We start from the raw sequence: 19,007 nt of genomic DNA on the forward strand, positions 1-19,007 counted from the left end.
AAAAAAAGTTTAATATTTTCTATCATCTGATACTGCCAAATTTCCTCCATTGAAACGCTCACTGCTTGTATTGCAATATTGTGGGAATATAGGTCAAATTAGAATTTTATAAATTAAAAAAATCAATATTTCCATTATAGCTCAAATCACTCTTAGCATTAATTCAATAATTGATATATTATTTAAATTCACAACCAAGCATAATCCAAAAAGAAATTTTATCAATTAAAGCATTAAAAATAAGCCCTACAACAAATTTTATCGACTGAAAGCAACCAGACTAAGATTTTTATTCATCGCACCTAACTTTTGGCGAAGCATTAAAATTTTCTATTTTTAATAAGAATTTTAACTCTAAAAATTAAATTTAAAATGAAATTATTGCACAAATCCTGTCTCTGCCAAGTAACGAAAATAATAAAATTAATACCAAAAATACGATTCAAATTTTTCTTAATACAATCTATGCTGGTCGTATGTCTTATCAAGAGCATGAGTTAAACAAGAGCCAAAAAATCCAGCAGGTTCAAAGTTATCGAGATTAATTTCAGCAAGGAAAGAGATGCTCTGCTATTGAACTTCTGCGGGAGCTCGGCAGCCTCTGCCTCTTTCTCTCTCTTGCGCTCAGATTGATGGTCCAGCGTGTTCGGCTTAACGAGCCGTGTAAAACGTGCGCTCTGGGAAAAGATAGCGCGCGCCGGGCAGCAGTTTGTTTGCTCGGCGGTCATGAAAGTCAGCCGTGGATTTATTTTCTCATTGAAAGCAGCAACGAAAGAAAGAACTGCACCCAATTGTTGCTCCGACCAAGCCACCTGCAGCCTCGATTTACTTGACCATCCATCAATGAATGATCAATAACCCCCTCATTTCATCGATCAGCATTTCAAATCCTTCATAATCTTGAACTACTTATTTTCGTTGTACATGATTTTTAAATTTAAATATTATACCTTTGAAGGTATAAAAACTGTGTTAAAGAAAAATAATATAAAACAGCTGAACCAAAAATAGTTAAAATTTAAGAATGAAAATTTTAGTTTTCTTTAAAAATCTAGAAATTATCAGGCAAAATTTATGGTTCAAAAACCTTTTATTCTAAAATCAATTTTACGAAATTTTTTTATTTTCTAGCCTAAAGTAGTGCCACCAACGTAACTATGTTTCAATGTAATAATATCCAAAAGTTAAATCAAATGTGTAAATAAATTTGACGAATTTTTATTGATGATTATTTTTAATTTTAAGATAAGTTAATTCAAGACCTTGCCAGAACCGTTTTCTGAGAAATTCAGGCGACGAAGATAATAAAAATTACTTATAAATTGGTCAATTTCTGCCTTGCCACACACATTGAGTGAATATATATCTTGAAAGGAACGTCTTCAGGTTTTACAACTCTCGAGACTGCTACCATTCACGTGAGGAAAAAAACGCGAAATAAAAATAAATGGCCAGTAAAACGAGCGAGCGCAGTTAGGACACACGCGTAGTTTTTGCCTTTGACTAATGCATTCGCATGTAATGAGAAAGAACTCTATTATAAAAATTCGGCGGCCACCCAGTTGACAAAATAGAGGCGAAAAACCTGTTTGCCCTCTCTTCCAACCTGCGGGCTAGAGTGAGCAGGCAACCAGCGTGGCATGAGAGTCGAGAAGGTAGCATAGCCAGCCCCTGTCTCTCTCACAAAGTAAGTGAACCGTTATTTTTATAGGATTGAATGAATCGGAAAAGAATTGAACTCTAAAAATAAATTTTTAAAATAAAATATTCCATAAAAAAAAACAGCTATATTGATGGGTATAGAAAGTGCAAAAAATAAAAGATTTAGTTTAAAAGTTAGTGAATAAGCAGAATCTGCGTATAAGCTAAAAATCCTCATTTCTATAGTAAATACCAATTACGGCTATTAAAAAATTTCATTGCGCTTTTTTACATAATGTTCTTTAGTACATGCAGTTTCTATTAATAAATATTTTTCTTTCTTGTGTTGTTTCACTGTGAACACAAAACTTGAAAAACAATGCTTTCAATCATCGCTCGCTCAAAATAAAATAAATAATATTTAAAATATAAATTCAAAAGAATCTCTCATGTGTGCCGATTTTTAAAATACAAACAGCAAGAATTCAGGTCAGAGCGATAAACAAAAAATTGCGTCATACGCAAGACTTCATGCCTAGTTACGTATAGAGGCGTCGTCTTGTGAAGATGGTAAAGTTCTTGATGCTTTTTCTCGGCAATATCTGCTTATTTTTACAGGTAATTTCAAATTGATTTGAGACAAAATACCAAAATTTACTATGTTGTCAGGCAAATGCTGCAGCTAAGAGCATTAATTCTTTGGCCACTGATTTAGCAAATGCTGCGAGCCTTAGTTTTAAACAGGTTAACACCGGCATCAAAAACGAAAGTTTGGATACTTTGAGCAAATACATGCCCATTTTTACCGTGGACTATAAAACATCGCCTCTACGCAAAAAACCTCAACCAAAAAATTCACGAACTGCAAAAACGATATGTATGTATTTAATCTGTAATAGTGCAGTAATTTTCATGTAGAATGAGCAGTGGGTGGTGATAAGGCAACCACTGGTGCTGTGCCTTACCAAGCTCTCATAATTTGCAAGGGCAGATGGCTCTGTGGAGGATCGTTAATAAGTAACCAGTGGGTTTTGACCGCTGCACATTGCGTTATAAAGTAAGTATTGATTAAAAGCTTCAAGGGACATCGAAGTTCATTAATAAAAAACATAATTATTGAAAATAAAATAGTCAATAATAAATTTGAAGATCGCGGACAGCAAATGAAGTTTCTCATGTCTATTTCGTACATGTCACTCTAATTATAAAAACTCTAATTTCAAAATAAAAATTATTTCAACAATTTACTTACAATTCAAAACAAGATAATAATAATAATGAGTGAGCTCTGTATTGCGTATGTCTATTAATGCAAACACGCATATTAAAACACCTAAAATATAAAAACATTTTTACAGCAGTTAATAAAAATTCTTGTACAGAGGAATGCAATTAATAATTACTATACCTAATTTTACAGTTGCACTACTTTTATCATCTCAATAGGAGGAATCCAGCGAAGTGTAAATGAAACAGGGGAATACATAGCTGAGACAAATGTTTCCATTGCACATCCACAATACAACTCAATTACTTTGCAGAACGACATTGCATGCATCAAACTGCTGAGACCAGTTACACTTTGTAAATCATATTAATATGTATTTTTTTTAAACTTATAACAATTAGAATATTATTGGTTTATATTGACCAACGTTCTTACTAGTGAATTAACTCAATGCAAAACTTGAAAAAATCAGATTTATCGGCATTCTAAAAAAATTAAAAACTTTAGGGCGTTTGATAATGAGAAAATTTTCCCACCAGACCCCCTTTTGCACTCTTTAATTAATTGATCTCGAGATTCATATTTCCTTTATAGTAAATCATAATTTTTTAACATTCAAGTTGCAATCATTTTACTGTTTTAAATTTGAAAATTTTTCACAATTAAATAAAACTGAACGGAAATTTCAGCACAAACAATTCAAGTTATAAAAATACCTAGCGTGAATCTAGCCAACCAATCGTTTGTGAACCAAAACGTCACTGCCAGTGGATATGGACTCACCTCAACCAGTGTGAAATATTTATTATTTTAAAAATTAAAGTTTAATTATTGACAAAATAAATTTCAGGAGGGAATGCGAGTGATTTTTTGATGCGTGTTGGGCTTGTGGTTGGGAACAATACTGTCGCGGCCGGTGTGTTTGGTGTGGAAAAAGTGACGTCAAAAATCATTTGCACAGTCGCTGACCCAGTCAAGGCAACTTGCAATGTTAGCAATTTCTTGATACATTTTGCACGTTGTGACTTTTCATTTGGACAGGGTGACAGCGGAGGTCCGTTGACTGCTCTAATCGGAAATGTTTTATACCAGATTGGGATCGTCAGTTTCGGGGCATCGATTTCCTGCAACAATTACCCCAGCTGCTTTACTAGAGTGACGTCCTTTTTGGGTTGGCTGTCGGACACAACATCACTAAAATTTTGATACTGATGCTTAAAAAGAAAAATTATAATTTATTTATTCCTCTATATGGATAAAGATAGCATACAAAAATAAAGTAATTAAAGTCTCTACGTTGAAAAACTGTGAAGTTTTATGTACTTGGCAACCCCAATGGGCTTTTTGATTGTACGACTCTTATCAGGAAAGTGCGTCACCAAAAGTCTGCATTTTACCCAAGGCAGGTTTCTTTCCGCTTTCACAAAAAAGGTTTCTTCTGAAAAGTCAACATGTTGAAATTTACAATTTCTCTTGTCCTCATAACTATATTATTTGGGGTAATTTCTGCGTTCCTCAGCCAAGCAAATACTAATATTCGTTTTCAAGGTGAAAGGTGACGATGCAATTAGCGATTTGCAGTCTTTGTTCAAGGAATGGCCGGTGGTGAAAGTCTCAAAAAAGGAAGTTGAGAAATACATCAGGGAAAAAAATAATAGGCCTAAGTTAGATTCCGTTCCAAAGGGAAATGTTGCTCAACCAAGTGAGACAAGGTAGATTTTTTTTTTGTTTAATAATAATTCATTAATTTCAGGCTCGGCTGGCGTTTCAAATGTGAAAATCAAGGATCAAATAATCGGCGGCCAGAATGCAGCTCAAAAACAGTTCCCGTGGCAAGCACAAGTGTCAATTGACAATTCGTATCTCTGCGGTGGAAGTCTGATTTCCACAAATTTCGTGGTCACTGCTGGACATTGCGTATCAGGGTAAGAAAAAATTTTCAGGTTAAAATTAACTGAAATATACTGCGAGATTAGCTTTAGTACTTGGGTGGTGTATATTGGAGGCATCAGCAGGAGCAGCAACACAGAGACAGGGGAACAAAGGGCTACAGCTGCCAAAGGGTTTACACACCCTAATTTTAATTCAGGGACTTTGGCAAATGATATTGCATTTTTGCAATTCTCATCACCTTTCACACTAGGTAATTCAATATTTGTCTATAAGTTAATCTAATTAATTTAATTCAGATGACTTTGTAAATGTAATTCGCCTTCCAAAAACGTCGGACGCGACCAACAGTTTTGTTGGTACTACCGTCACTGTGAGTGGATATGGAAAAACTTCTAACAGTAAAATAAAAACTGAAACATATCTTGAATAATATTTCTTACGTTTAATTTTTACAGCTGCTGGGCCAAGCAATGCCCTTATGTTTGTGAGCTTGTTAACTATTTCAAATGCCCAGTGTATGCAAAAGTATGGAAGCAGATATGTTCTGTCAACAACAATCTGTACTGCCGCCTATCCAGATAAATCGACATGCAATGTATATATTTCAAAATTATATTATTATTGAAAAAAAATAAATGAATAATTATCTCAGGGGGATAGCGGTGGTCCAATGGTATATAAAGAGGCAGATGGGAAATTCACTTTACTCGGAATTGTGTCCTATGGATCTTCGTCATCATGCAACCAAAATCCCACTGGTTTCACTAGAGTCCCTTCATACGTTGGATACATTTCAAATGTAACTAACATTCAAATCAGACCTTAAAAAATAAAAGGTCAAAATCGGAAGATTCACGATTCGTTAACCTTTTCATTTTTGATTGCTTTTCTTGGGACGAATCAAACACGTTTGCAATAAAATGAATTTTCCGAGAGTTTAAAAAATGTTATTTGATTTATAAATTATCACCAATTAAATTTATCAAGTAATGAAATTTTTTGCTACTCGTTTGTGACTATCGCTTTGACCAGGGTGCCAGCGGAGGGCCGTTGACGTATTTAATTGATTACAATTACCAGCTGCTTCGCTACAGTGCCGTCCTTTATGGTTACGCTATCGGGAAAAAAAACAAGACTTAATTTTGATACTGCGGTGCTGAAATTGAATATGATTTAATTTCTCCCTCGCGTGGCATTATTTTTAGTAAATAGTATATTTTTTTATTGCAATTAAAAATTAAATAATAAGGAACTCCTCATTGAAGAACATTGAAGAACATGGCGACCCCAAGGGTCTTTTTTATTATCACATTTGATTATACGACTCTTATCACTGAATTAAGTCACCAACAGTCTGCATTTCACAAAAATAAGGATTCTTTCCGCTTTCAAAAAATAACCTTCTTCAGAACAGACAACATGTTGAAATTTACAGTTTCTCTTGTTCTCATAATTATTTCTTTTTGGGTAATTTCTGTGTTCCTCAGCCAAGCAAATACTAATATTCGTTTTCAAGGTGAAAGGTGACGATGCCATTGGCAATTTGCAGTCTTTGTTCAAGGAATGGCCGGTGGTGAAAGTCTCAAAACAGGAAGTACAGAATTACATCAAGAACAAAAATAATAGACCAAAGTTAGATTCCATTCCTATTGGAAATATTGCTCAACCAAGTGAGACAAAACTAAGGTAGAAGTTTTTTTAATTAATTATAAATTATTTCAGGCTCGGCTGGCGTTTCAAATGTGAAAATCAAGGATCAAATAATCGGTGGCCAAAATGCTGCTCAAAAACAGTTCCCGTGGCAAGCGCAAGTGTCAATTGACAGTTCTTACCTTTGCGGTGGGAGTCTGATTTCTGCAACTTATGTGGTCACTGCTGGACATTGCGTATCAGGGTAAGAAAATTTTTCAGGTTAAAATTAACTGAAATATGCTGCGATTAGCTTTAGTACTTGGGTGGTGAATGTGGGAGGCATCAGCCGGAGCAGCAACACAGAGACAGGGGAACAAATGGCCACAGCTGCCAAAGGATTTACGCACCCTAATTTTAATTCAGGAACTTTGGCAAATGATATTGCATTTTTGCAATTCTCATCACCTTTCACACTAGGTAATTCAATATTTGTCTTAAAGTTAATCTAAAATTTTAATTCAGATGACTTTGTAAATGTAATTCGCCTTCCAAAAACGTCGGACGCGACCAACACGTTTGTTGGTACAAACATCACTGTGAGTGGATATGGAAAAACTTCTAACAGTAAAATGAGAACTATAAATATCTACACATAGATTTTTATGAAATATTTTTACAGCCGCTGCACCAAGCAATGTCCTTAAGTTTGTGAGCTTGTTAACTATTTCAAATGCCCAGTGTATGAAAAAGTATGGAAGCAGATATGTTCTGTCAACAACAATCTGTACTGCCGCCTATCCAGATAAATCGACATGCAGTGTATATGTTTAAAAATGATATTTCTTTTTAACAATTAATAATTAAATAAATATTATTCTCAGGGGGATAGCGGTGGTCCAATGGTATACAAAGAGGCAGATGGGAAATTCACATTACTGGGAGTTGTGTCATATGGTTCTTCGTCATCTTGCAACCAAAATCCCTCTGGATTCACCAGAGTCCCTTCATACGTTGGATACATTTCGAATGTAACAAACATTCAAATTAGACCTTGAAAACCAAAAGGTCAAAAGCGGAAGATTCTTGATTCGTTTACCGTTTGACTTTTGATTGCTTTACTTGGGACGAATCAATCACGTTTGAAATATAATGAATTTTCCGAAAGTTTTAAAGAGTCTTTTTTGTTTTGAACATTTCATCACCAAATAGTTCCCAAATTATGAAATTTCTTGATAAATTTTACTCCTTTGTGTTTTTCCGTTCGAATAGGGAGACAGCTTGACCATTCAAATCGGTAATACCATAATTATACCCTAGATTTGGATTATCAGCTTCGGAGCATGGATTTTCTTCAACAATTACCAAGCTTCTTTGCTATAGTTAAGTCCATTTGTTGGCTATCGGACACAACAGGACTTAATTTTGATACTGCGGTGCTTATGTGGCGTTAGATATAGTAAATATTAAATTTTTTACTGAAATAAAGAGTGAAATATTAACTAACTCTGCATTGAAGAACATCATAGAAGTTTTACGTGGCATCTCCTAGAGTCCTTTTTATTATCACATTTGGATATACGACTCTTATCACTGAAATGTGTCACCATCAATTTGCATTTTACAAAAAAGAAAGGATTCTTTACTCTTTTCCCAAAAAACGTTCTTCAGAAAAGAAAATGTTGGAATTTGCATCGTTATATACTAACCCATTTAATTGCAATTTATTATTAATATTTATACTAGATTTCTTCTTGGAATAGAATAGTTTTATGAAGGAAAGTATTAATAGAATAATAATACAGAACGTTAAGAAAAAGGTCTGACAAATCTGAAATAATTTATTGCGTTACGTGTTTAAAAATCTAACGTGGTTACGTGCCGAGTTGAAATTATATAGATATAGGTCGACACAAATTATTACTTATTACTGAATTTGGGTCACAGTCAAGTTGGACCATGGAAATTTTATTGGAAGTTGAAAGTCGATCCTTTGCTTTCCCGGATGGAAAGTTTTGAAATGACGCACGTTTTCGTTCTGTGCATGCAAAGCGGAAACTGAACCATAACGGCGCAGCTTTTGCGAATAGTGCAAAACTATGCCTGTTCTTTTGAAGTCATGTTTTTTAATTGTACTTTCTCTTTTTGTTTTAAAAGTATACAATATTATGATTTTTCCTGACGAATACTGTTTTAACATTAACCATTTAGATCTCAGCCTTGACTTTCAAACGCAACATCCGTCCTAAGATTTCTGGAGCAAAAAAATTTGTTTTAACTGCGAGCCAGAATAGAGCAATCAACACACCCAAGCTGGATTTCAAGCCTACTGGAAAAGAACCGCAAACTGGTTCGAATTTGGCCATTTTCTGGATGAAAGAGAAATAAATACTTATTTTCAGGTGCAATTGAGAAGCAAATTATTGGCGGCAGGAAAGCACAGCAAAAGAAATTCCCATGGCAAATTCATCTTAATGCTGATGACAGCTGGGTTTGTGGAGGATCAATTATCTCCAAAAATTGGGTTGTAACAGCCGCACATTGTGTGGATGGGTAAATTTTTTTTAACAAATATTTTATATTTTATACACTTTTAAAATACTTCAATTGAGTTGAATTTTAAAACATAAAAAATATAATAATTAATAAATAAGAATTTTTATTCACTTGCCTTTAAAGTCTGCTTACGGACTAATACACGGACATCTTGCCAAACCTAAAAAATAAAATTAATATACAAAAATATTTTCAGAGGTACTTCTTTCGTAATCAGTGCCGGTGGCATTGACATCACGTCAAATGAGACCGGCGAAATTGTGCAAACGTCAACGGAAGCAATTGTGCATGAAGCCTACGATGCAACAAACATCACAAATGATATTGGACTCATTAAGCTGCCAAACCCATATACCTTGAGTCCGTGTTGTGCAAATCTTATAAAAATTTACTTATAACAGCAATACTTAATACAGGCACTAACATTTTCTTCATCAAACTCCCAAGTATGGCTGAGGCGAGTAAAACATTTGTCAATGCATTGCTGACCGTCAGTGGCTATGGCATGACACGAAACAGTAATTCATTTTAATCTGATTTTTAAAATTAATTGAACAAAAAACTGTTTTTTTTTTTTTTTTTTTTTAAGAAAATGCTTAACCAGTACTGCTTTTTTTTTTAAAAAAAATTTGAATTAATGCTGTTTATTTTTTTTTATACTTTGTTATTTTCTAATATTAATTAATTTTCTCATAGCCGGACCTGCAAGCAATTACTTGAGTTTTATTGATGTCAAGGTCATATCAAACACGGCTTGTTCAAATAGTTTTGGCGCTCCAATTCCTTCTACGAACATTTGCACAGCAAAGTATGATTTCAAGCAAATTTGCAGCGTACGATATAATTCAACAAATGACAATTATTACAAATTGTGAATTTCCATTTTTGTTTATTAACAGGGAGATAGCGGCGGGCCATTGGTTCAAAAACGAGCTGACGGTCACGTCCTGATTGGAATAGTGTCTTTCAGTGGAGACATATGTACAGAGTCTCCAGCAGGCTTCACCAGAGTCACTAGTTTTCTTGGCTGGATTTCAAGCCAGACTAATATTAAAGTTAATGAAAATTGATTTCAATAAACGATTACTAAGAAGGTAAATAACATCACACAATATATTTTTTAATTATATTCTTGGAATAAGTTAACCTCAGTAAAAATAAGAAAAAACATGACATTTTGGAAGTCTAGAGTCATCAAAAATGAAATTATAAACTTTCTTTAAGAATTTTAAAAATAATTATTTTAACAATTCCGAGATTCTGATTGGAAAAATTCAATACAAAATTTGACGTTTCATCAAAATGCTACAAGATTTGCGCCTTTGTATTTATTTAAATAATTTCCGAGCCCATAATAAAATACTATAAATATGCATAATATACTGTTGCAATAGAGCGCATAGAGCTTACTCTATTTGCGTTGGCAAAGAGATAACAGATGGTGACATTTGGCTCACAATCGTTTCGCACTAGTTGTATGAAGGACAGTGAATGATGTATGTGCATTTCATAACCATTTGCGTCGTTTTTTCTTCTATGCTACAGGTCAGATATTATTTAAGTCTTGTTCAATATCAATTAAGAAAGATCTTGAAAGGTGATAGCAGAGACAAAAAATAACTATACTATGTTTCGAAGCCGAGTATTGGCAATTCAAAGAAATGCCCGGATCAAAACAAAATTCAACCGCCCAAGCTTGGGTAGGTATCAGAAAGGAAAAAACACAACGCCGGGTGAGTTTTAGTTGATCAATTAATTTCCGAAAAAAAAAGAAAAAGAAAATTATATTTTAATTTTAGCAAATGCTGGCCAATTAAATGACCAAGAAATACCCACAGAGGATTTGGTATTAGGAGGGAATGAGGCGATACCTATGCAAATTCCATGGCAAGTTTTGATTTACGTTGACTTTATGTGGATGTGTGGTGGAACTCTGATTTCTGAAAAATGGGTCTTGACAGCCGGCCACTGCTGTTACGGGTATTTTTTATTTTTACTATTTGTATTAAATTTTATTTTATTTATTTAAAAATTAGCGCTAGTAATTTTATCGTTGATGCTGGAGGAATAAACCGATTAAATTTGAACGAGACTGGGGAGAACGTACAGACTCCAAGCAGGGCTATTGTTCATCCAAATTACAATCACGACACTTTGCAGAATGACATAGCACTGATTTTTTGTGATGTGGATTTTGTTTTCAGTAAGACTTAAAATATACTTCAAACTAATTTAAACTTTCCTCTTAAAATTTTTTTATATCACCGTGTAATAGTTAAAATGCTCATTTTTAACCAATTTAGCAAAGTACAGAAACGCAGTTCTGTTGCCTAAGTTGAAAGAAGTACTTCAGGTCGGTGACAACGTTATGGTTTCAGGATATGGCTTAACATCAATAAGTAAAAATTTAACGTTTCAGTGAAATTGTATTGACAAAAATAATAATAATTTTAGACGGCTCTGTGAGCCCCTACTTGATGTACGTCACGCTGAAAGTGATAAAGAACTCGGACTGTGCCAAAGTTTTCGGCGCTTCGAATATTTTTCCTAGCATGTTTTGCACGGCCGCGCACAACACCAAAGCAATCTGTGGCGTTAGTATAAATAATAAAGCTCTTTTTCTGATTAGAAATTTCAATTAAGCATTGATAAAGGGAGACAGTGGAGAAGCAGCGGTGAAAATGGGCACCGACAAACTGTACAGAGTTTATGGTGTCGTTTCTTTCGGAGCTGTGACCTGCGCCAATTACCCAAATGGCTACACCAGAGTTCGTTCCTACCTTAGATTCATTTCGAACTCTACAAATATCAAAGTCACCTAATAATAAAAGTTTTAAAAATAAATTTATTTACAATTGAAATAAATTGAAACAAAAATACGACTATGTTCGGCGAAAATTCGTGAAAGAAGCAGATGGGAAATTCACATTACTGGGGATTGTGTCCTTTGGTTCTTTATGGTGCATCAAATATCCCAGTGGATTGACCAGAGTCCCTTCGTACCTCGGGAACATCTCGAGTGCAACAAACATTCAAATAAGACCTTAAAAAATAAAAGGTCACAGTCGGAAGATCAACGATTTGTTTTACCCATTTACTTTTGATTGCTTTTCTTGAGACGAATCAAACATGTTTGAAATAAAATTAATCTTCTAAAAGTTTCAATGAATCTTGTTTGGTTTGAAAATTTATCCAAATAAATCGGAATTTCAGAAGATCATTCATTTAGAAAGAACATGGTGAAGATGACTAGAAGAAGCAGCTACAAAGAAAAAATAACGTGACAGTGCGAATCATTTTGGATTAAATGGGTGTTAAAAGAGTGCTAAATGGTTTATATTCAGTTTAAAAAGAATTTATGAGGAAAATCATGTGGATTACTATTGTTATGAACAAAACTATTAATTAATACGATATTTGAATTTTAACGCCAAAATAGGTAATTAGAGGCCAAGAGAAAAAGGTTATCATTAAAAAAATTAATACATTAGTAAGAAAATATAAAATCAGGGGAAATCAAGCAAAACAAATTTCTGAATTCTCTATCAAATAATTATTTAGGTTTAAAAATAAAATTTGTCCAAGAAAAATGAAGTCAAAGCACATTTGATACTTCTTTCTTTGAATATAATTGAAAAAAAAAATGGAAGAGAAAGGGTTGTTTCTTTGAATGTGATATTCTTGACAAAGCATTAAAATATAAAATTGAAAGTAAATTTAAAAAAAAAAATTAACTACAGAATCGCACTTGTCTGTTTAATGGCCCATTTAATAAAATACGTTTTTTGTTAGCGCGTGTTGACATTTAAAAAAAGTGAAAGTCAGTTTCAAAATGAACGCCGTCCCAGTTGTACTGCTCGTCCTTTTGGCCGGAATTTCCTTGAGCCAGGTAAAAAAAAAATGCAGAATATTTTAATTATTTTAAATCAATATTGACTTTCAATTCAGCAAGCCAGTTTTAATACGCCTAGAGCATTGAAAATGATAATGAGAGATCGTAACGCAAACAAGACCAAAATCACTAAAACGGAGCTATCGATATTCGAAAAGGACCCAAGAAGCAAACCTAGGCTGGATTTTACACCAAGAGGGAAAAAACCTCAAAACGGTAGGATAAAAAATTGACTTTGATGAAAAAAATAGAAAAGACAACTGATCTCAAATGGTGACCAGCGGTCTGCTTCCCTGTATTAAAAAAAAAAATATTGTGTTCACGCTTATTATTATAAAAGGGACAGTAATTATGGAAAAAATTCAAATAAAATTACATTTGCTACAAATTCATTTCACAGAAACATCAGATAGGAGATTAATATTTTTCAAGTAGCCCTGAAAAAAAAATTCATTACAATTGTGAATACAATATATGAAATTCCGCATAATTTTATATAATTTCATTTGCTAAAATTAACTTATGGATATTTTTAAAATATTTTACTTCTTAATTTGCCATTTAAGCGTTTACAAATTCTAACAACCAGCCTATAGGAGATAAATATTTTTTCAAGTAGAACTACAATAATTAATTACAATTGTGAATACATTATATGATACAATATATGAATTTTATACATTTCATTTGTAAAAATCAACTTCAGGATATTTCTAAATTATATTTTTGTTTTCTTAATATAAGTTAATGCTGGACAGGCTGCAAAGTTAGTACAAAGCCAAATAATCGGCGGAGCAAAAGCAACTCAGGAAATGATTCCGTGGCAGGTGTATTTGCACATTGATGACACGTGGTTGTGTGGTGGATCAATCATTTCCCCCATCTGGGTTCTGACTGCGGCCCATTGCGTTTACAAGTAATCAAATTTCTTCTAAATTCCTTTTTTCAACCAGCCTATAATTCGCAAAAAGATCTAAAAGAATAGTGGTGACTGCCGGCGGAGTTAACCGATTGTCAAATGAAGCGGGCGAAGTTATGCAAACATCCATCACAACAATAGTGCACGAATTTTACAACTCGATTGATCTGGCAAACGACGTCGCACTCATTAAAATCCCCAAGGCATACACATTCAGTATGGATTTATTTATTTAAATTTAATACTTAAAATCCAAACAAAAGTAAAAATTAGACTCTTATATCAACGCCGTGAAATTGCCAAAAATTTCGGACGCAAAAAAATCGTTTGCTAACATAAAGGTAACTGCCAGTGGTTATGGAAAAACACCCAGTAAGAAAAAATTTTAATAATTAAGTAATCCTGAAATCCGAGATTAATTTAGGTGGACTCGCTAACACAGACTTGAACTACGTCACGCTCAACACAGTCACAAACGTGAAATGTGCAAGTGTCTACGGTTTTTATTACATTCGATCGTCGGTGATTTGCACTTCTACCAGTTCCTCAAAAACGATTTGCGGAGTATAGCACTTTTTTTAAATCACCTCTTACTAATTGATATGATTTTCAAAAAGGGGGACAGTGGTGGTTCGCTGACCTACAAGGGTACAGATGGAAAGGAAACCATAATAGGCGTTGTATCTTTTGGCTCTGCAAAATCTTGCCAGAATTCGCCCACCGGATATTCCAGGGTCTCCAGTTTTTTGGGCTGGATCTCAGGAAAAACCGGAATAAAAGTTGACCCGTGAATTTTTATTAATTTAATAAAATTTAAACATTTTAGAAGAAAACCATTCTGTCTTTTTTAAATTTTGAAAACATAAAATTTACATCCGGCTGTCAACTGATAAAAACGGGGAAACTCTAATTGCCTTTTTTTTTATCAAAATGCTTTTCCGCCCAAGGCATTTTATTGTTCCAAATAACCCTTTTCCTTTTGATAATACCCAACGAGTACCTTCGTGTCAGACCTTGATGGAATCACTCCAAACCAAGAAAGTGGAAATTTTGTTCACTTTAAAAGTAGGAATATTTTGAAATGAAAAATTATGTAAAAAATTTAACAAAAAACAACCTTGAAAATTTTTTAAGGCAATTTCATTTTAAGCAAATCGCAAATCATTAATTGCTGTCTTTCTCAAATTTCAGTTCTTGGATGAGCCCCTGAAATTCTCCCCTGCGGAAGCGCATAAGTGTGAAGCGGTGTTGCATTAACCCTCAGGCGTTTAGACCGCCAGAAAGAGAAGGGAAACGGCAAAAGTAAAAGCACTTTTTAACAAAGACTAGGTTTTAATATCCTCTAAATTATTTGTCATTTTTTTATTAATTATTTTCTGACAGCTGCGCAGATTTTTTTTCAAAACCAATAAATAAGGACCTCTTCAATGCGGAGGCATCTCCTTGATATTTTGTCAGCGCTACTTCACAATCAAACCCCAAAAATGAGAGGGTGGTTGCGCCAGAAAAAAGAGGCAAATTTAACGAAGAGTTTTGAAAATAGATTCATCCCTCGGCAGCTCCTTTGATGCATTATAAAATGCTATATTCTCAAGGCCTATTCACAGGTGGCTTATCAATTTCCAGATCTTTGATCATTTGATACCCCTCACCACCTATGTCACTGTCACACGAACGATTTCCCGTTTTTCACTAAAAAATAACGCACCCCCGAGTGATTGAAAACGAGTAAAAAAGTGGTGCTTCTTTTGAACGGAGCGCGCAACAATGGCATTCCGGACTCGCGCAGTGTGAGAAAAATGGAAAGGTGCGCGCATCTGCTCTCCGATAATCCTTTACATCACGCCGGATTACCAGAAAACTGGCGAAATTGCGTAAAAAGCTCGGCTGCATCCTCTCTCTTTGTGTCACGACACGGTAAAAAAAATGCAAATATATAACAATTCACGTGCCGTATTCATAAATAATAGGCGAAGGTTTCAAACAGGACGTAATTTTTTAAAGAGAAAATTTATGCTTCGCTGTGATTTTTTACAAGTGTATCTTGATGGCCAATGCATTCACTCATGGTGATCAAATATGAAAAATAACATTTAAAATCAGTTCACAAAACATATATAAGGCAACGGGAAATATTTCTAGAAAAATGGAATATTAGAGAGAATTATTATATGAGAAGTTTCAAATATCTTCTTCTTTGGTTACGATATGTACACACAGGTAAAGTCCTTTTAGAAAATCTGACATATTCAGCAAATTTATGATTAGCTTGGAAATAATACTCGAACTTTGCAACTGGTTGAAGAGTGGCACTTAAACGGATTAAGGAACTGCTGAATACTTCTTTAATGAGGTTAATAGTTTTTTTACACAGCAATTTAATAATAATAAATTAAAATAACTGTTACAGAAAAGCAATAAACCCATTCAAAATAAATTTTTTAAGCAATTTTTATATAATTATTTTGTTAATGTTTTCTTATTTGACTAAAGTTTTGCCATTGTTTTCTTAAATAGATTTTTCAAAATTTACACAGCAGACTAAATATTGAATAATTTTATTACAAGGTTACAACTGCCATGAAGAACTACACTAAACTTATCATAAAACATGCATTGAAATTGCAATAAATTTTTCAGTTACACTGAGTTCTATCTATTTTGATTTATTCTTAAATTAACCATCAAAATTTTATTTTTGCTTAAGGACAAATGTTTTGTACCGTTTTTAGATGTCCATGAACAAACACCAAATTTCTCTTGCGAGGTAAAGCAGATCAAAAGGACGAGATTAGCGGCCGCGCGCAACCCTTTCTGCTGTCAAGCCTGTCGTCTCAAGAGCCACACAAGACGAATGCTGCCGCTGCTGGCGTCTTCCCTTTCAAACGTCTCAAGCTGTCGTGTGGCCACTGAATATAATATTATTATTTACTCGAACGGGTTGCCCCGGGGGTGGCTGCACTGGGGTGGGTGCAGGCCGTCACCTTTTGTGCGCCTCGCAAATAGATGAGATTTTAGGAAAATGTGTTCAAACACAATGTGCCGCTAATACACATGTACGGCCTAAATGGATGTAAAAGCGGAGCACCTGAGGTTCGTTTTCTTAAGGGTGGTCGCCCGCCTCTTTTTCGGCCCTTGTCTAACTCGAGTGTTTTTCTTGCATCTCGCTTTGTAGAAACCGCCGGGGCAACTTCCTGTGTCCATCATTTGGGCCCGGCAGGGGGTCCAAGAGAGAAAAGAACACGCGGTCTATTATACTGAAATGAAGCTTACAATAAGTAGCGGATTTGAGCTTTTAAATATATTTAATTTTCATAAAGAATTTAGCTTGAAAGTGGAAGTTTGTACTTCCAATTTTAAAATAAATATAATAGTCTATTTCAAAAAAGCGGCTATGAAATAATGAACTTATTGATTAATATCTTATTTTACAAAAATATGAATATTCAATTGAATATTCAATTTTTGATTGAATTTGATATTAATCATAATATCTTGAAAAAATCTGCTTGAGCGAATTAGTACAGTTTTCTTGTATTAAAAATCAGCCTTTTGAATCAGAACAGAAGGAAATTAATTGTACTATCATAAATTCCAAAACATTTTATGTGTTAATTATATTGTAAAATTTACAGAAATATAAAAAAGGTTTTCTTTCTCCAACAGTTTTTAATTTTTATTATCATCAAATATAACAGGACTCTATATTTTCTTAACTAATTAATTATGTGCAATATCTTGTGCTAAAAATAACTTTAAGAAACGGTACCTGAATTGGCCACGCCGACGATATTAAATCGCATTTCTAAGGCAAGGTTTCAATCAGTGACAGATTTTTTAATTGAATTAAGAGAGGCGTTCGAGTGTGAGTGACATTTGATAAACGACCACCGATAACTAATACGATTTGCTCGCTGCGGTTTTCGGTAACCTGTTCAATCTTCAGCAGAGGGACCAATTATTTTTAATCTCTCTTATACCTGATGCTTGCGCAGATGACCGTGCGATAAAAAAAAAACACAATATAACTAACTGCCAGGAGCAAAAGGGATCGTGGCGAATTTTTGTATGACAGTTTCTAGAACCGATCTTATAAATATATTTATTTCGAAGAGGCGTATAGTAATTTTAAAAATAATAATAATTATAACCCCTTAGTGTGGAGCGATGCCACCCTGCGGCCACTTTGTGGAGAAAAGTTGGAGAGCGATTTTACGGCTACAATATAAAATTTCCACCGAGTGACTCTTTTATAGGTTTATATGAATAAAAAATTAATATGAAAGGTACCCTTTGGAATAAACCTTCATCAAATCCCTCAAGTGGCGAGTGACAAATGGATGTAGTGACACGCAGGTGTCTGCAGACGCTAAAGAAGTTAAAGAGAGATTAAAATTTGGGGTTGTCTGGTTGCTGCGCTAGCTGCTTTTTTTGGCTGCTGTATGCATTATGATCTCATCCCTCTATCATTTTATCCTGCTTTTGTATGCGTGGCCCGTAATCCGGTCTGATGATGCCCTTGCAACAGGATTATACTTTTCTGCTTTTCATGTTCCGTTTCGCGACCGTGACATTTGCGCTCACATTTATTCACATGAAGGATGCTTGAAGCGTTGATTAAGTGAGGGAGTGTAAACGCTCATTCTATTAATTGAACGACGAGATGATTTATGGCGATAAGGAAATTGTAGGGAAACGAGCAGCAATAAAATTAAGTGGAATTGAATTTTTATAATGAACTGCCGAGAAAGTTAAATTTCATAAATAATAATATTTCAAAATTTTTTGTGATGGGAAAAGTATTATTAAAGATAAAGGAAAAATATTTCATTGTGCAGTATTCATTAAATTTATAAAAAATTGAGAAACTAGATTACCAGAGCTTAGAGTAATAAATTATTTTTGATAAAAAAAAAAATATCATTTAAATTTTATAATTATCGTGATAAAATCACGATGATAAGATTTTTTAAATACACTTTTTAGTATTGATATGAGCAATATTTGTGAATATAATTTTTCATGGCAATGTTTTGAAAAAAAAATTGTATTTGCTGATGTGAGATTAATATTATACCAATTTTCTTTGACACTGTTTTTAATTCCATAAAATATAAATGCAAACCACAAAAATAACAATGCATGCCTTAACTACTGAACTTCAATTGTTTGAATTATGTTTCAGTTTTCGATTAATTTATCATATGGAATAATAGTTTTTTTTTTAAACTTACAACTTCTTAATATAT

General features: G+C 33.8%; 6 protein-coding genes across 12 annotated transcripts in view; 5 read left to right on the forward strand and 1 right to left on the reverse strand.

Moving 5' to 3' along the window:
• The window catches only part of LOC132197685 (transcription factor HES-1-B-like), a 201,888-nt gene that overhangs the window by 66,286 nt on the left and 116,595 nt on the right, over positions 1-19,007 (reverse strand). For 2 of the 6 annotated variants that reach the window (XM_059621140.1, XM_059621138.1), the window contains one exon: positions 9,063-9,107. The exons of the other annotated variants lie outside the window; for them this stretch is intronic. The gene's annotated coding sequence lies outside the window, so the exon portion shown is untranslated. The remainder of the gene's footprint in view (positions 1-9,062; positions 9,108-19,007) is intronic. 6 annotated transcript variants of the gene reach the window in all.
• On the forward strand, positions 2,200-4,129 carry LOC132197686 (brachyurin-like). The gene is made up of 7 exons (XM_059621143.1): positions 2,200-2,259; positions 2,311-2,518; positions 2,569-2,698; positions 3,062-3,225; positions 3,559-3,660; positions 3,720-3,859; positions 3,911-4,129. Exons 1-7 carry the CDS (start codon positions 2,209-2,211, stop codon positions 4,073-4,075), a joined length of 960 nt encoding a protein of 319 aa, XP_059477126.1. The 5' UTR covers positions 2,200-2,208; the 3' UTR covers positions 4,076-4,129.
• On the forward strand, positions 4,248-7,449 carry LOC132198402 (transmembrane protease serine 9-like). The gene is made up of 14 exons (XM_059622424.1): positions 4,248-4,368; positions 4,418-4,571; positions 4,623-4,794; positions 4,846-5,012; positions 5,059-5,160; positions 5,218-5,357; positions 5,415-5,575; positions 6,172-6,229; positions 6,279-6,432; positions 6,485-6,656; positions 6,705-6,871; positions 6,917-7,018; positions 7,074-7,213; positions 7,276-7,449. The coding sequence occupies exons 1-14, from the start codon at positions 4,321-4,323 to the stop codon at positions 7,447-7,449; spliced, it is 1,911 nt and encodes a 636-aa protein (XP_059478407.1). The 5' UTR covers positions 4,248-4,320.
• Positions 8,488-10,023, forward strand: LOC132197688 (brachyurin-like). Its single transcript, XM_059621147.1, has 7 exons — positions 8,488-8,547; positions 8,603-8,741; positions 8,794-8,944; positions 9,144-9,307; positions 9,364-9,465; positions 9,644-9,780; positions 9,847-10,023. The coding sequence occupies exons 1-7, from the start codon at positions 8,491-8,493 to the stop codon at positions 10,015-10,017; spliced, it is 921 nt and encodes a 306-aa protein (XP_059477130.1). The 5' UTR covers positions 8,488-8,490; the 3' UTR covers positions 10,018-10,023.
• On the forward strand, positions 10,430-12,063 carry LOC132197687 (brachyurin-like). 2 transcript variants are annotated; one of them, XM_059621145.1, is made up of 7 exons: positions 10,430-10,492; positions 10,545-10,680; positions 10,747-10,927; positions 10,984-11,150; positions 11,251-11,346; positions 11,402-11,541; positions 11,602-12,063. In XM_059621145.1, the coding sequence occupies exons 1-7, from the start codon at positions 10,439-10,441 to the stop codon at positions 11,767-11,769; spliced, it is 942 nt and encodes a 313-aa protein (XP_059477128.1). In that variant the 5' UTR covers positions 10,430-10,438; the 3' UTR covers positions 11,770-12,063. The 2 variants fall into 2 exon arrangements, with proteins under 2 accessions (XP_059477128.1, XP_059477129.1); XM_059621146.1 differs by having other exon boundaries at positions 10,441-10,492; positions 10,552-10,680.
• On the forward strand, positions 12,780-14,549 carry LOC132198403 (serine protease 3-like). The gene is made up of 4 exons (XM_059622425.1): positions 12,780-12,836; positions 12,896-13,055; positions 14,183-14,322; positions 14,376-14,549. Exons 1-4 carry the CDS (start codon positions 12,780-12,782, stop codon positions 14,547-14,549), a joined length of 531 nt encoding a protein of 176 aa, XP_059478408.1.

Source organism: Neocloeon triangulifer, unplaced genomic scaffold (assembly GCF_031216515.1).
Source record: "Neocloeon triangulifer isolate White Clay Creek 2 clone unplaced genomic scaffold, ASM3121651v1 ptg000012l, whole genome shotgun sequence".
Taxonomy (NCBI): domain Eukaryota; kingdom Metazoa; phylum Arthropoda; class Insecta; order Ephemeroptera; family Baetidae; genus Neocloeon; species Neocloeon triangulifer.

Bases quoted from the DNA above. Each gene is read 5' to 3' on its own strand.
- LOC132197686 (XM_059621143.1), top strand. From the start codon at position 2,209: ATGGTAAAGTTCTTGATGCTTTTTCTCGGCAATATCTGCTTATTTTTA. The intron at 2,519-2,568 runs GTATGTATTTAA...TAGAATGAGCAG, and splicing joins ACGAACTGCAAAAACGATAT to TGGGTGGTGATAAGGCAACC. The intron at 2,699-3,061 runs GTAAGTATTGAT...CTAATTTTACAG, and splicing joins GCTGCACATTGCGTTATAAA to TTGCACTACTTTTATCATCT.
- LOC132198402 (XM_059622424.1), top strand. From the start codon at position 4,321: ATGTTGAAATTTACAATTTCTCTTGTCCTCATAACTATATTATTTGGG. The intron at 4,795-4,845 runs GTAAGAAAAAAT...CTGCGAGATTAG, and splicing joins GCTGGACATTGCGTATCAGG to CTTTAGTACTTGGGTGGTGT. The intron at 5,161-5,217 runs GTAAAATAAAAA...TAATTTTTACAG, and splicing joins ATATGGAAAAACTTCTAACA to CTGCTGGGCCAAGCAATGCC.
- LOC132197688 (XM_059621147.1), top strand. From the start codon at position 8,491: ATGCCTGTTCTTTTGAAGTCATGTTTTTTAATTGTACTTTCTCTTTTT. The intron at 8,742-8,793 runs GTTCGAATTTGG...ACTTATTTTCAG, and splicing joins TGGAAAAGAACCGCAAACTG to GTGCAATTGAGAAGCAAATT. The intron at 9,466-9,643 runs GTAATTCATTTT...ATTTTCTCATAG, and splicing joins CTATGGCATGACACGAAACA to CCGGACCTGCAAGCAATTAC.
- LOC132197687 (XM_059621145.1), top strand. From the start codon at position 10,439: ATGATGTATGTGCATTTCATAACCATTTGCGTCGTTTTTTCTTCTATG. The intron at 11,347-11,401 runs GTAAAAATTTAA...TAATAATTTTAG, and splicing joins ATATGGCTTAACATCAATAA to ACGGCTCTGTGAGCCCCTAC. The intron at 11,542-11,601 runs GTTAGTATAAAT...GCATTGATAAAG, and splicing joins ACACCAAAGCAATCTGTGGC to GGAGACAGTGGAGAAGCAGC.
- LOC132198403 (XM_059622425.1), top strand. From the start codon at position 12,780: ATGAACGCCGTCCCAGTTGTACTGCTCGTCCTTTTGGCCGGAATTTCC. The intron at 13,056-14,182 runs GTAGGATAAAAA...AGATTAATTTAG, and splicing joins AGGGAAAAAACCTCAAAACG to GTGGACTCGCTAACACAGAC. The intron at 14,323-14,375 runs GTATAGCACTTT...ATTTTCAAAAAG, and splicing joins CCTCAAAAACGATTTGCGGA to GGGGACAGTGGTGGTTCGCT.